We start from the raw sequence: 11,836 nt of genomic DNA, 5'->3' as shown, positions 1-11,836 counted from the left end.
GATGCAACATACAAATATTTGGTATTTAGCCTATACTGCTGAACGCAGAATATTCTTTTCGGACGAATAAAGAAAGAAGCGTCTGCGGAAGAAAAAATTTAGTTTGTTTACATCTGTCTTTCTCCCCTCCCCCCTTCCTGGGAGGTGTTTATTGATTAACAAAACAATAATGAAGATAAACAAATTTGTGAAGGGTCTGATTAAAAGATAAATTATTTTGTGAAGGGTCCGTTTTTAAATTAAATTATTTTGTGAAGTGTCTTTTTTTATGAAAAGATATTTTGTGAAAAATATTTCTTCTAAACAGACCCCTGCTTACTATTCCTTTTTCTTTTTTTTTTAATTATTATTTTTTTAAATTTATGAATTATTCTCTGCTTTAATATTGTATTTTATGTTTTAAAATGTTAGAAAAAATTGTGTTTAGAGAAAAAGGTTTAGTCAACGAAAGTCACTTGTTTTAAATTTACTGATATTTTTTTAAAAAATTGGTTTTAATCAACTTATTTTTATATGAAATATAATACCATTTTTATTTATTGATTTTCATAGTTATATTTTAAAAAATTTTGTTAACACCTATATTGTTGTAGTAATAAGTTTTAATTACCAAAATTACATCAACTATATCTGGTGTGTAATAAATAACACTTTTGAAATTACTTTTTATATTATTCTTACTGATTTTTCAGTAGTTTTTGACTAATGGATTTTTTCATAAAAAAGCAAAACGGTAGGAAAAATCATCTAAAATCAGATTTTTTTAAAAAAAAATCACATAACTGAATTCTAGGTAATATTGTAGAATTTTTGTATAAGAAATTTCAATGTGGGAAAAATAGTTTTTATATATCTTACTCTTTACCATGCTTTTAAGTGTCTATTTTGTGCTATAGATAAAATATTTGTTAATTCTTCCATTGTCATATAACGGTTACCAATTTAAAAAATATAGGTTTATTTTTATTGAGCCATTTTATAAAAAATGATATAATTTTTAAAAAATTATTTTGTTCTTTATTAAGTATATTTCTCTTTGTTATTTCTGCTCTAATGAAGTGTCATAAGTAATGCCCAATAAGAACTACATTGTCCTTAAGTCTGAAAGTTATGATTACAAGTTGCTTTTGAAATGTAGTCACTACTTCACTGCATTTAAGGGATGGACTTTACTGGAGAACTTAATTTATGTCCGTGTTCAAAAGGATTTCGACGAATAAATTGGCTTGAAAAATTATTAGGTTAAAACATTCCTGCAACAGCGCTTTGTGGGCTTAGTCTCCACAAATTTCACAGTAAACAACATGATTATGGCAATCTGGTCAACAATGCGCCTAGGCCGCCTTTACTTCCCAGGCAAGCTGGTACTCAGTGATTTGTATAGGCAATTTTTTAATAGTTAAAGATGAAGAACTCTAAAAATTATGGTTTTTATGTTTTATTAAAATTATTAACACTTAGAAATTTGATCTTGATATTAATAATTTTAATTTGTGTTTTGTAAAATAATTATTAATTTTAAAAATCTTCTTTTTACCTTAAAGTTATGCTCTGGCAATTCAGCTGCCTTTTGTTTAAACATAATTGACAAACTTTTCATAAATTTAAGGTTAGAATAAACATACATGCCATTTTTATTAATTTCTTTTTTAATTTGTCAAAAATGCACTTTAATTTCTGGCATGTATTACTGCTTAATTTTAAAAAATTTTTAAGCCTGATGTAATAGAAGGGCTATGTCAGTGGTTGGATTTTAGTGGCTCTGTCTAGGTGAACCAATTATATTTAAATTTCTTTCTGTGAAACATGCTGAAATTTTGAGACAGAAATACGGAGAAATTTATGTAAATTGCAATTACAATTGTAAATTATTATATACCTCTAATTACTTAACATTGAAAACTTATTGTGTTGTCCTAATGATTGTATTGTATTAATATAAAAAGTATGTAAGACAAGATATCACATTGTTCTAATTTAGAAATTTTATTAACTTCTTAATTGAACTCAATTAAATTGATTTTTGGAAGCCCTAAATTTTCGATGTTTAGTACAGTACAAGACCCGTTATCCGGAAATCAGAAAACCGGAACGAAATTCGATAATTTCCCCCCCATTTTTTTTAAAAAAAAAATTTTTTTTTTTTCCTCATAAGATTTTAGGAATTTTCTTTCTTTTTTGAAAGATGTTTACCTTACCATCATTTTGGAAATGATCATTAGTGTATTAATTCATCATTTTTTCTTCTTTTTAAGATTATTTGCAAATATTTTTTTTTTAGTTGGGTTTAACAACAACAAAAAACGGCTTTTTGTAGCGATTCAGAAAACCGGAAAAATCGGTTCCCTACTGTACAATCGTCCTGTTCACTACCCCTTAAAGACCATCTACTGTGCAATATATATCTAAATTGATCTTAGAATAAACAGATACATTCAAATTGCTTTTAAAAATGCCCTGTACACTGTTATTTATTTTTGACTTAAAATTTCAATAATTATTTTGAAATATCCTGTGACAAAGATCTCTTGAATCTTGTCACTTTACAATCATGCTCATTCATTATGCCACTGATTGATCACAATTTTTTTTTATTTGTAATAAACCTATTAATCATATTTATATTCTAGTGGTTATATCAATTGTAATTAAAGCTGCTAAAATTTGTGATGGTGCTAGGACAGTTAAATCCTTGCCTTAACATTTAATACTTTATTTTATTTTTATTAAAAAATATTTTTTTATTGTTAACCAAGAATAGGTAACACCTAGTTATATTTTGAGGTTTCAATTTTTTTTACAACTAGTGCATTTCCACTTCATTTTGATGTTCATTAGGAAATTTTTATTAACTTATGTAGAAATGAACAATGTATGTTTTCATTTTTATGTGCTCATTAAAACATTTGCTTGTTATAGTACTTATTAGCTTTTTATCAATAAATATATTTTAAAATGAATGTTTTTAGTCTATTGAAGTTCCTGATGAAAGTTACTAATTTGCAACTAAACTTACGGAAAAGTACACAGTACACCTCATAAATAAAATTCATATTTTTGTTTTTAATGAAAAATTTTTAAAAACATTTTAGTCGTTTTAATATTATCATAATAGCTTAGATGAATTTTAGAAATTTGAACAGTCAATATGCAAGATGGACAAATCTGATCTAAGGTTTTGTTTGCTTTTATAAAATAAGTTCATTTTGGTAATAATATCTTGAGTTCAACTAAGACAAATGGCCAGTTAACAAGGATTGTCAACCTGACAGGTTTCACTATAATATTAAAAAATTTTTGTAAGAAGCTTTACCTATTGAAATGCAATATTAATACCATTGTAAGATTGCTTTAATGCAGAGCATATTTTAGGTTACAAAAAACAGGTGCAAGAACATACTTTCTTTCTGCAATTTTGGATTTTTGTCCTGCAAAATATATTGGAGCCAAACGCTGCAGTTCCAATTTTATGTACATGAGCTCAAATTTTGGACTCTTCTTCATTTCCCTTTTGGCATATTGTACCAAATCTTGCAAATCAGAAACTTTTTGCCCACAACTCTAAAGCTTATTAATCCAATATCTAAAGATAAATTGGTGCAAAAAATAGAATGTTTTGTTATTGAATAAAAATAGTCAAAATGTTTTTGAATTGTAACGGTTTATAAATTTTTGCCCCATTTTAAACAGTGCTCCACCATATAGTTTCTTAACATGAAGTTATTAATTTTTTTTTTAAAAATCGTACTTTGAAATTTTTTAGTAGCTATTTGGCTCATTTTGGGTTTTTTAAATTATATTTAACTTTGTATACCTTATAATTCATAAATTTTATGTTATATAATAAAAATACTTTTTCACTTTGAATTATATTAAGATAAACAAATTTTGTTAAAAGTGTAGAAAATATTTTTTTTAAACAGTTCCGGAGAAATACACAAAAAGTTCCATTATTTTTTAAGGAATCCAAACTTTTACCCACTCTCCTGACTGAAATCAGACCATACATTGCAGATTTCTGCTACCTCGATATTTTGAGGGTAAAAAAATCTAAATATGGGATGAAAACTGAATGTTTTTCTTGTTTGATTTGATAACAAAATATTGTCTACTTAAATTAGTTTGCCTGTTAAAGGCTTGGCAAAGAGGTTGCAACTTAAGGTATGTGCACTGCATATTTTTTTAGAATTTGAAAGAGCAGTTTTTAGTGCAAATGAGTTGTTGAGAGGAAAGCTGAGTTCATCTGCCTTTGTGCAAAACAACCAACCCATTAAGATTGCATCCGACTATGTATTATAAATCCTATCACTAGAAGATCAAAAATGTTTGAGCTATTTCAATTTTTTCCTATGCATTGTAAATAGATTATTACATTACAATCGAAGATTTGTAACGCAATTACCCCTACAATTATTAAATTCCAATTCACTAGTATGTAAGACATGTTAACTCCATTCTATCTGGAGATATCTTTTGATAGATGAAGATTGACATTGTCGACAGCATACTCCCACACTGGTGACCCGAACGTGATTTGAACACACCAGCTTACCTTAACAGAAAGGCCCATTGATATGAATGTGCCCAGTTTAACGGATGGAACACAGTGAATAGTTGATTTGTGACTGTGAGATTGTCCTCTTCACGCTGTTGCTACTCAGTCTGGATCACACTCAATGGGGGTCTGTGCGTACTTGACTGCAAATAGCAACACTGGAGCGACCATGATCCTAATACAGATCTCGCAGCAGGAAAGACTGGCAGTAAAAAAAAATTTGTTTGCCAAAAGGATATTTCTTTTGTTACCTTCCACTTTAGCTTTAAAAAGACACCATGAGAAGACGCATTGATTTCCGACCAAAATGTAAATATTTATATCATTAACATTTTATGGTGGACTCAATTATTTTGTTTCTGCAAAATGAATTTTAATAATGAAGCACTTGTGCTGCCACTTTTGTATTTTTTTATGAAAAGGACGACCATTTAAAAAAGTTTATAGCCATAAGAGATTAACTTTTTTTCATCAACGAGTGTCAGATTCTTGATGGTCTTTACTTGTATCCCAAAGATTTTGAAATTTTTTAAATTATTATAGCTTTTAATTCAAGCTTTTTGTTTTCTGTTAATCGTGACAGTTGTCTTGTGTTTAATTAATTTGAATCTAAAATTTAAAGTTTCCTTTTTTATTATAAATTTTTCTTAAATCTGGGATAAATTGCAGTTATAATTATGAAAACAAGTGTTGACATATAAAATTATCATTTTTAGACTTATTGGAAATTTTATTTTTTGTGATAATTTATAAAATTTATCTTTTTAGCTTGTTCAAGTCCAAAATGATTCCTGCAATCTATAATCGTTACCATTTGGAACCTATCAGACTTTCAATGCTATTCTTACACTATTCTGAAATGAAGGTTTTATGATAATTTTACCAGGTGATATATCTTAATCATTTACTTTTAATAAATTAAAATATGGAGCATGAAGGCATTCAAGACTTCTCAAAAATTAGCCATCAAGCAATGGCTGGTGCCATAACTGGTTTAGTTGAATATTCAGTTATGTATCCCATAGATTTAATAAAAACACGCATGCAGACGCTAAGACCCTATTCAAAGGCAAATTATAAAAGTGTTTTTGGTGGCTTATTAAAGATCAACTCAGAAGAAGGAATGCTTAGATTATTCAGAGGCATGCCGTTGCCATTAGTAGCATCCATTCCTGCCCATGCATTATATTATTCCACGTATGAAGTAATGAAAAGAATGCTAAGTGGTACTGAATTCGGAACTAAAAATCCTATAGCCCAAAGTGCTGCTGGAGCTCTTGCTATAACAAATCATAATATAGTTATGAATCCGGCTGATGTCGTCAAGCAGCGCATGCAAATTTATGGTAGTCCATATAAATCTAGTTTCCATTGTTTGAAATCTATATTGAAGTCTGAAGGTGTGATTGCTTTATACCGCAGTCTCCCCACTCAGATGGCTATTGATGCTCCTTATGGTGCTCTGCACTTTGTGATATATGAAACAATCCAAAACTTTCTGAATCCATCTAGAGCTTTTGATGCAAAGAGTCATATTTTGTCTGGAGCCATTGCTGGTGGTTTTGCAGCTGCTGCTACCACGCCACTCGATGTCTGCAGAACTTTATTGAACACTCAAGAAGGAGCGGTCCTGGGTGAAGCTGAACGAAATAAGATTCGAGGTCTGTTCCCTGCTCTGGTGACTGTATACAAAATGCAAGGTTTGAAAGGCTTTACTAGGGGAATGAAAGCTCGTGTTATGCACCATGTACCTTCAACTGCCATCTGTTGGTGTGTTTATGAATTTTTTAAGCACTATTTTTCTGAAAAGGGTAACTAGAGTTACAGCTGCTATGTAAAATGTTATATGAGCTTTTGAAAGTTAAATATTTTAGGGGAACATTTTGTTGTAAAAGCATTTCCTAATACATTGAGCATGCAAATTGTTAAAATTTATAAAAAATTTCAGCATATCAAACTTTATTAAAATTTAAATATTATATTTGTGAATGTTTAAATGTTGCTTATTGTGCTTGTTTTTTGTTGATTTCTTTAGGTTAATATTTCTATAATAAAATATTTATTTTTAGATCTAGTCTCTTTATGTAATTATTTACGTGCAAAGTCTTTTAATTCTGTTTGAAATTTTATTTTTAAGTTATAAAGTAGTTGTAGTACTTAAATTTCTTCATTTTTTAAAATTAGCTTCTTGTTTATTTATGTCCTTATGTCTAAAAGACACCTTAAAAAATTAAGATAAAGAACAGGATTGCAGATTACTGCTAAGCACAGTAGCGTGACAAATTATACACATAATATAAGAAATACTTATTGTAAAGACAGGTTAGTGCTACAGTTATTATTATTTTTTTAAATATAAAAATTTTAAAGAATGATAGTAGGAATGTTCATTTTTTTTATGATCAAAGATGCGGCTAATATTTTTAATATTGGCATAGTAAGTAAAGATTTATTTTGAGAAAGAAACTGATATTCCCCCCTTTATTAATATATTTTTGTCATAAAATTTGACACATTGTTGAAATGATTTGGCTTTTTTTTCCTCTTAGTATTTTTAAAAAATATGCATAATTAAAATCCTTTTTATCAATTTTTAAATTATTTTTTTTTTTAAATAATTTATTAGTAAAGCATATATATAAATGCTAGGGCTCAAAATACATAGTGATCTAGGAGCACTAATGTCTAACTCATTCCAATATGAAATGTTATGTAGGGGGGGAAATTATTATTTTTACGTGAATTTCAAGAATTTATTTAACATGCTTTTATTACCATTTTTGGTCAAATAAGCACTGTTTTGTTGTTAAGTTTGCTACCCTTGTAAAGGTATAATGCCTGTCTCATAGAAGTCTTTGTCCCTATTAGCAAAAAACTTTAATCGATTTTTACAATGCTCACTTGATGCCAATTTCTTAGCACTAAGGAAGTTTTTGAGATGATAATCGCTTGGTGACTGATCCAGACTGTATGGTGGATGCATCAAAACTTCCCAACCAAGCTCTCGAAGTTTTTGGCCCGTCACTTAAGATATGTGTATCTTAGAATTGTCCTGGTGGAACACAACATCTCCTATTGGTCAATTCTGGTAGTTTCTGGTCAATCGCTAGCTTCAAATGGTCCAGTTGTTGTCAGTTGAGAAGTGAATTTAGTCCTTGGCCGTATGGAGGCAGCTCATATTAAATTGTTTGTTCCTTTCCGGTCCCACCAAATGTACAGCAGAACCTTCCAGCCCGTTAGTCCTGGTTTGGACACCGTTTAAACTAGTTTTCGCACAATGTTGGCGTATGTGACCCATTTCTCATCCGCAGTTTAAATTTTTGCCTTTATCAAAGTTAACCTATGAAATGTACCAAATTGTTTTTCTGAGGAGATGAGTTTGCTGATTTGGTTTGTTTAGTCTATGTGTATGTCACGAAATAGTGTATTTCATCGTAATTGTAATTAATATACTTTCTCTAATTTTTTTTATCGAATTTCATTTCAATAACTTTTGTTTTATCGAATATTCATCATAATGGTGTGTTTATGGTTATTATGTTATTAAACTCAATGATTAAAATATAATGCTAAAGTTTTGACTTCTATGATATTTATTTAAAGAAAATTTATGCAGGAATGGGATTAGACGTATGAAAGTGTTTACAGAACAGTGAAATCTTTTTGTTACTGGTCTTATGGATCATGGACTAAATTATCTATGGACTAATTTCTATCCCTGTATGGACTAATTTCTATCCCTGTATCAGTATATAAACTTTACATTTTTGTTATACTTATGCTTTGGGGTAGTTGGTATGCTTTATACAAAAGATTTTCTTTAATTCTTATATTAGTAATTGTGTGAATTCTCTTTATATCTTTATACTCTTTGGGCAATTTATTTCATAAAGCTTTAAAATTCTTGTTGCATGTAAATTGCACCACTTTTTAAAAATTAAATTTATTTTAGATGTTGTTACAATAACTACATGACCTTTACCCCTATTAAACTGTCATGTAAATCATTGAAAATAACTTTTTAAGCAAATAAAATTTTTATGTTTAAGAACAAATTTTTATTTTTTAATATTGAATTTGAGGAATATATTTATTCAAAACACTATTTTTTTTCTTTTATGATTTGAAGGTTAGAACCTATTGCAACATAATCATCAGGTGCAGCATTCTCTATTTTCTTTTCTTTTTTTTTCCGTGCACAATATTTCAAAATATTTTCTATAACAATATATTCTGTGTGTTTGGCACAATAATATAAACAAGGCAGAGTTGGAAAATAACCAGTTTTTTTTTTATCTTTAAACCAGGTTTTTTTTAAAAAATTTTTTGTTCTATTTCTTTTTTTTTTAAAATCTATTTATTTAAAAGAAAAAATTAAATGACATATTTAGTCCCAAATTAAGAGTATTTAAACCATTAAAAAGTATTTTGCCGAAATCTTTTTAACTACTGATTAAAGTTTTGATAAGGAATAAAATGAACATGATACAAAAGCATAATAACTAAAAATCATGAATATCCATAACTCCACTTAAGGAGCAAATAAATATTTAATAACTAAATATTTTTTTAGTAGTGCATGTATATAAAAGTTTATCTCCTTAATTGTTAACAATAAAAATGTCGTAATACAACATTATATTAATATAATCATTTAGCATAATACAATTTGAAGTAGTAACATCAATTAATTATCTTAAAATAAACATTTCTTTAGTATTTATTGAATCAATAAAAATTTTAATATAATTGAGCGTGAGATATTCGAATTAAAATATTTTTCAATTAAAAAATGTTTAAGTTTATAGAGTGAGGAAAAGAAATGAAAAAGACAAATGAACTGCATAAATATAAAAAATATAATATTGTAAAGGTATGAGTTAGTACTAACAATTTAAAAAATAAAGATTTAATTACTATTTTTTCATTTATTTTAACATCATGATGGAACTTTTAATTTAACAATATTCTCATTAACATATTACAGCATTAAATAAATAAGACAAAACTATTTTAGATAAATTTATTGTTTTTTTTCACAGATTTTTTTAAAATTCATTATGAAGAATTTATTGAAAATTACAATAATGAATGTAATTATACTGCATATGCAAAATAAAAGTTTCTTTACTTCAGTGACCGAAATGATTCTAAAATTAAACTGAAAACAGTGAGTTATTTTCATTATACTTATTGTTAAACAATAGTGTTTTTCCACTGTCTTGGAAAAAATAAGGTTTCATCTGAATGGAATGTCAGCCTTGTTTAACATAAATATACATATGGTTATAAACATAAATATATTATATGGAAAACCATTTCTGCCTAAACATTTAAAAATTTCAGATTTATGTTTATTTGAAGTAATACAAATTACCGATGGCAATTAAACTCAAAATCGTAATCTTATTCGATTTTTTTTTTTTTTTTATCATTTTGTTACAATCAAACTGAAAGAATTTTTAAATTAGCAGAAAATTTAATTATATAAACAGGGTATCCGCGCGCCTAGTTATGAAAAATCATGGAAAGTCATGAATTTCGGTTTTGAACAAAATTTGTCATGATTTTAACTATTTTTTTTAAAGAAAATCATGGAAAGTCATGGATTTAGGTCGCCAAAAAATCTAATTTTTAAAATGGAATTTAAAAATACCCTCCCATTTCATGCTGTTCCGAATATCTGAATTTGTAATAAATTGTAATCCACATTAAATCCATTTTGTTAAAATGTAAAATGTTTTAAATGAAAGAAAAAACATCATTTCTAGAGCGAATTATCTTTTAAATTTCTGTGATTTCAAAATGTTGGTTATTATTTATTTTTGATTTTATCAACTTAAAATTCTAGCTGAAGCAAGCCAGTCATTGACGAATTTTTTAAAATTCCGAAATGAGAACAGAAAAATCAGGAGTATTTCTTTCCTTTTGGACGAACAAGAAAAGTATCTTTAGAATATAATTCTGCCGAAATTTTTTTTTTTGCTTTTGTATTTTTTTCGGCTATTTTATTGCTTCAACTCTTTCTTTACTCTGTTTTTTTAAAATTTAATATCTTTAAATATGACGATGCAGAATATAACAGTTTTGGTTATACCTATAATTTCAATTCGTGTTATTATAATGCTTTTTTAAATTTCTTATGTTTTTGTCAGAGAAAGTAGTAACTTTGTTAAGTCATGAAAAATTCTGGGAATTAGTCATGGAAAATCATGAATTTGAAAATCTAAAATGTAGCAGATACCCTGTATAAAAAAATTAAAAAAACGTACTTGGTTAAAACCAGCCAACCCTGGATATAGATTTTNTTTCAATTCGTGTTATTATAATGCTTTTTTAAATTTCTTGTGTTTTTGTCAGAGAAAATAGTAACTTTGTTAAGTCATGAAAAATTCTGGGAATTAGTCATGGAAAGTCATGAATTTGAAAATCTAAAATGTAGCAGATACCCTGTATAAAGTAATTTTTAAAAAAAATTAAAAAAAACGTACTTGGTTAAAACTAGCCAACCCTTTATATAGGTTTTTCGATTTAGTGGGTTTCCTTAAATGCTTGTGTTTTGATTTAAAATTTATTGAAACAATCACCTTTTTTTTTGTCAATTGCAGAGTATAAATGAAACACCATTTTATTTCAGCTGTCCATTTTATTAACAAAAACAGCTCGCTCATCACCTCAACTGTTGTTTTTTAACCGTAGCACTGATAAAAAATATCCACTGCTATTTTCACATCATGGATTAGAATCCTATTGTTAGGTAATTATTAAAGGAGAAAGTTTTTCATGGATAGATTTTTTTAACCCTGCCTTTTCTTATTAGCAAATTGCCAACTTTTATAATCAGCTAACAAAAATATATGTATTTCTTATTGTTGCCCTGCATAGAGTGAAACTTGAAACCCAAGTTACGTGAAGTTTAGAAAAAAAATTTATTTCACCAAATTTTTTCCACCTTATGAACTGATGTATAAATTTTATGTTAGAGAGTTGTGGTTATTAAATGAAATGAGACAATTGCTAGAGGACTTAGTATTTTTTTATTCATACCTTTAATATGCTCCTCTATCCCTAAATACTCCATGCAAATTTTCCATTGTTTGAAATAGTGTTGGAAATCTTTTTCTGTAAGTTTCTCCATGATGTGTGCCACTTTTCTTTCACAACTTCAATGAACTAATATTGTTCCTTTTAATGTAGATTTGAGCTTGGGAAACAGATTAATGTCATGTGGTGGAAGGTCAGGTGAATAAGAAATAAAAATTAATGTTAGGTAGAATTTTC

General features: G+C 27.7%; 1 protein-coding gene across 1 annotated transcript in view; it reads left to right on the top strand.

Moving 5' to 3' along the window:
• Positions 1–6,629, top strand: part of LOC107453292 (mitoferrin-1) — an 11,067-nt gene extending 4,438 nt beyond the window's left edge. The window contains exon 2 of the mRNA XM_043049859.2: positions 5,324–6,629. Coding sequence (XP_042905793.1) covers positions 5,481–6,374 — 894 coding nt within the window. The 5' untranslated portion in view covers positions 5,324–5,480 and the 3' untranslated portion in view covers positions 6,375–6,629. The remainder of the gene's footprint in view (positions 1–5,323) is intronic.
• The last annotated feature ends 5,207 nt before the right edge of the window (positions 6,630–11,836 follow it).

The sequence above is a fragment of the Parasteatoda tepidariorum genome, chromosome 8, assembly GCF_043381705.1.
Source record: "Parasteatoda tepidariorum isolate YZ-2023 chromosome 8, CAS_Ptep_4.0, whole genome shotgun sequence".
Lineage (NCBI taxonomy): Eukaryota > Metazoa > Arthropoda > Arachnida > Araneae > Theridiidae > Parasteatoda > Parasteatoda tepidariorum.
The sequence above is the reverse complement of the archived record's forward strand: the minus strand, read 5'-3'. Positions and strand labels throughout refer to the sequence as shown.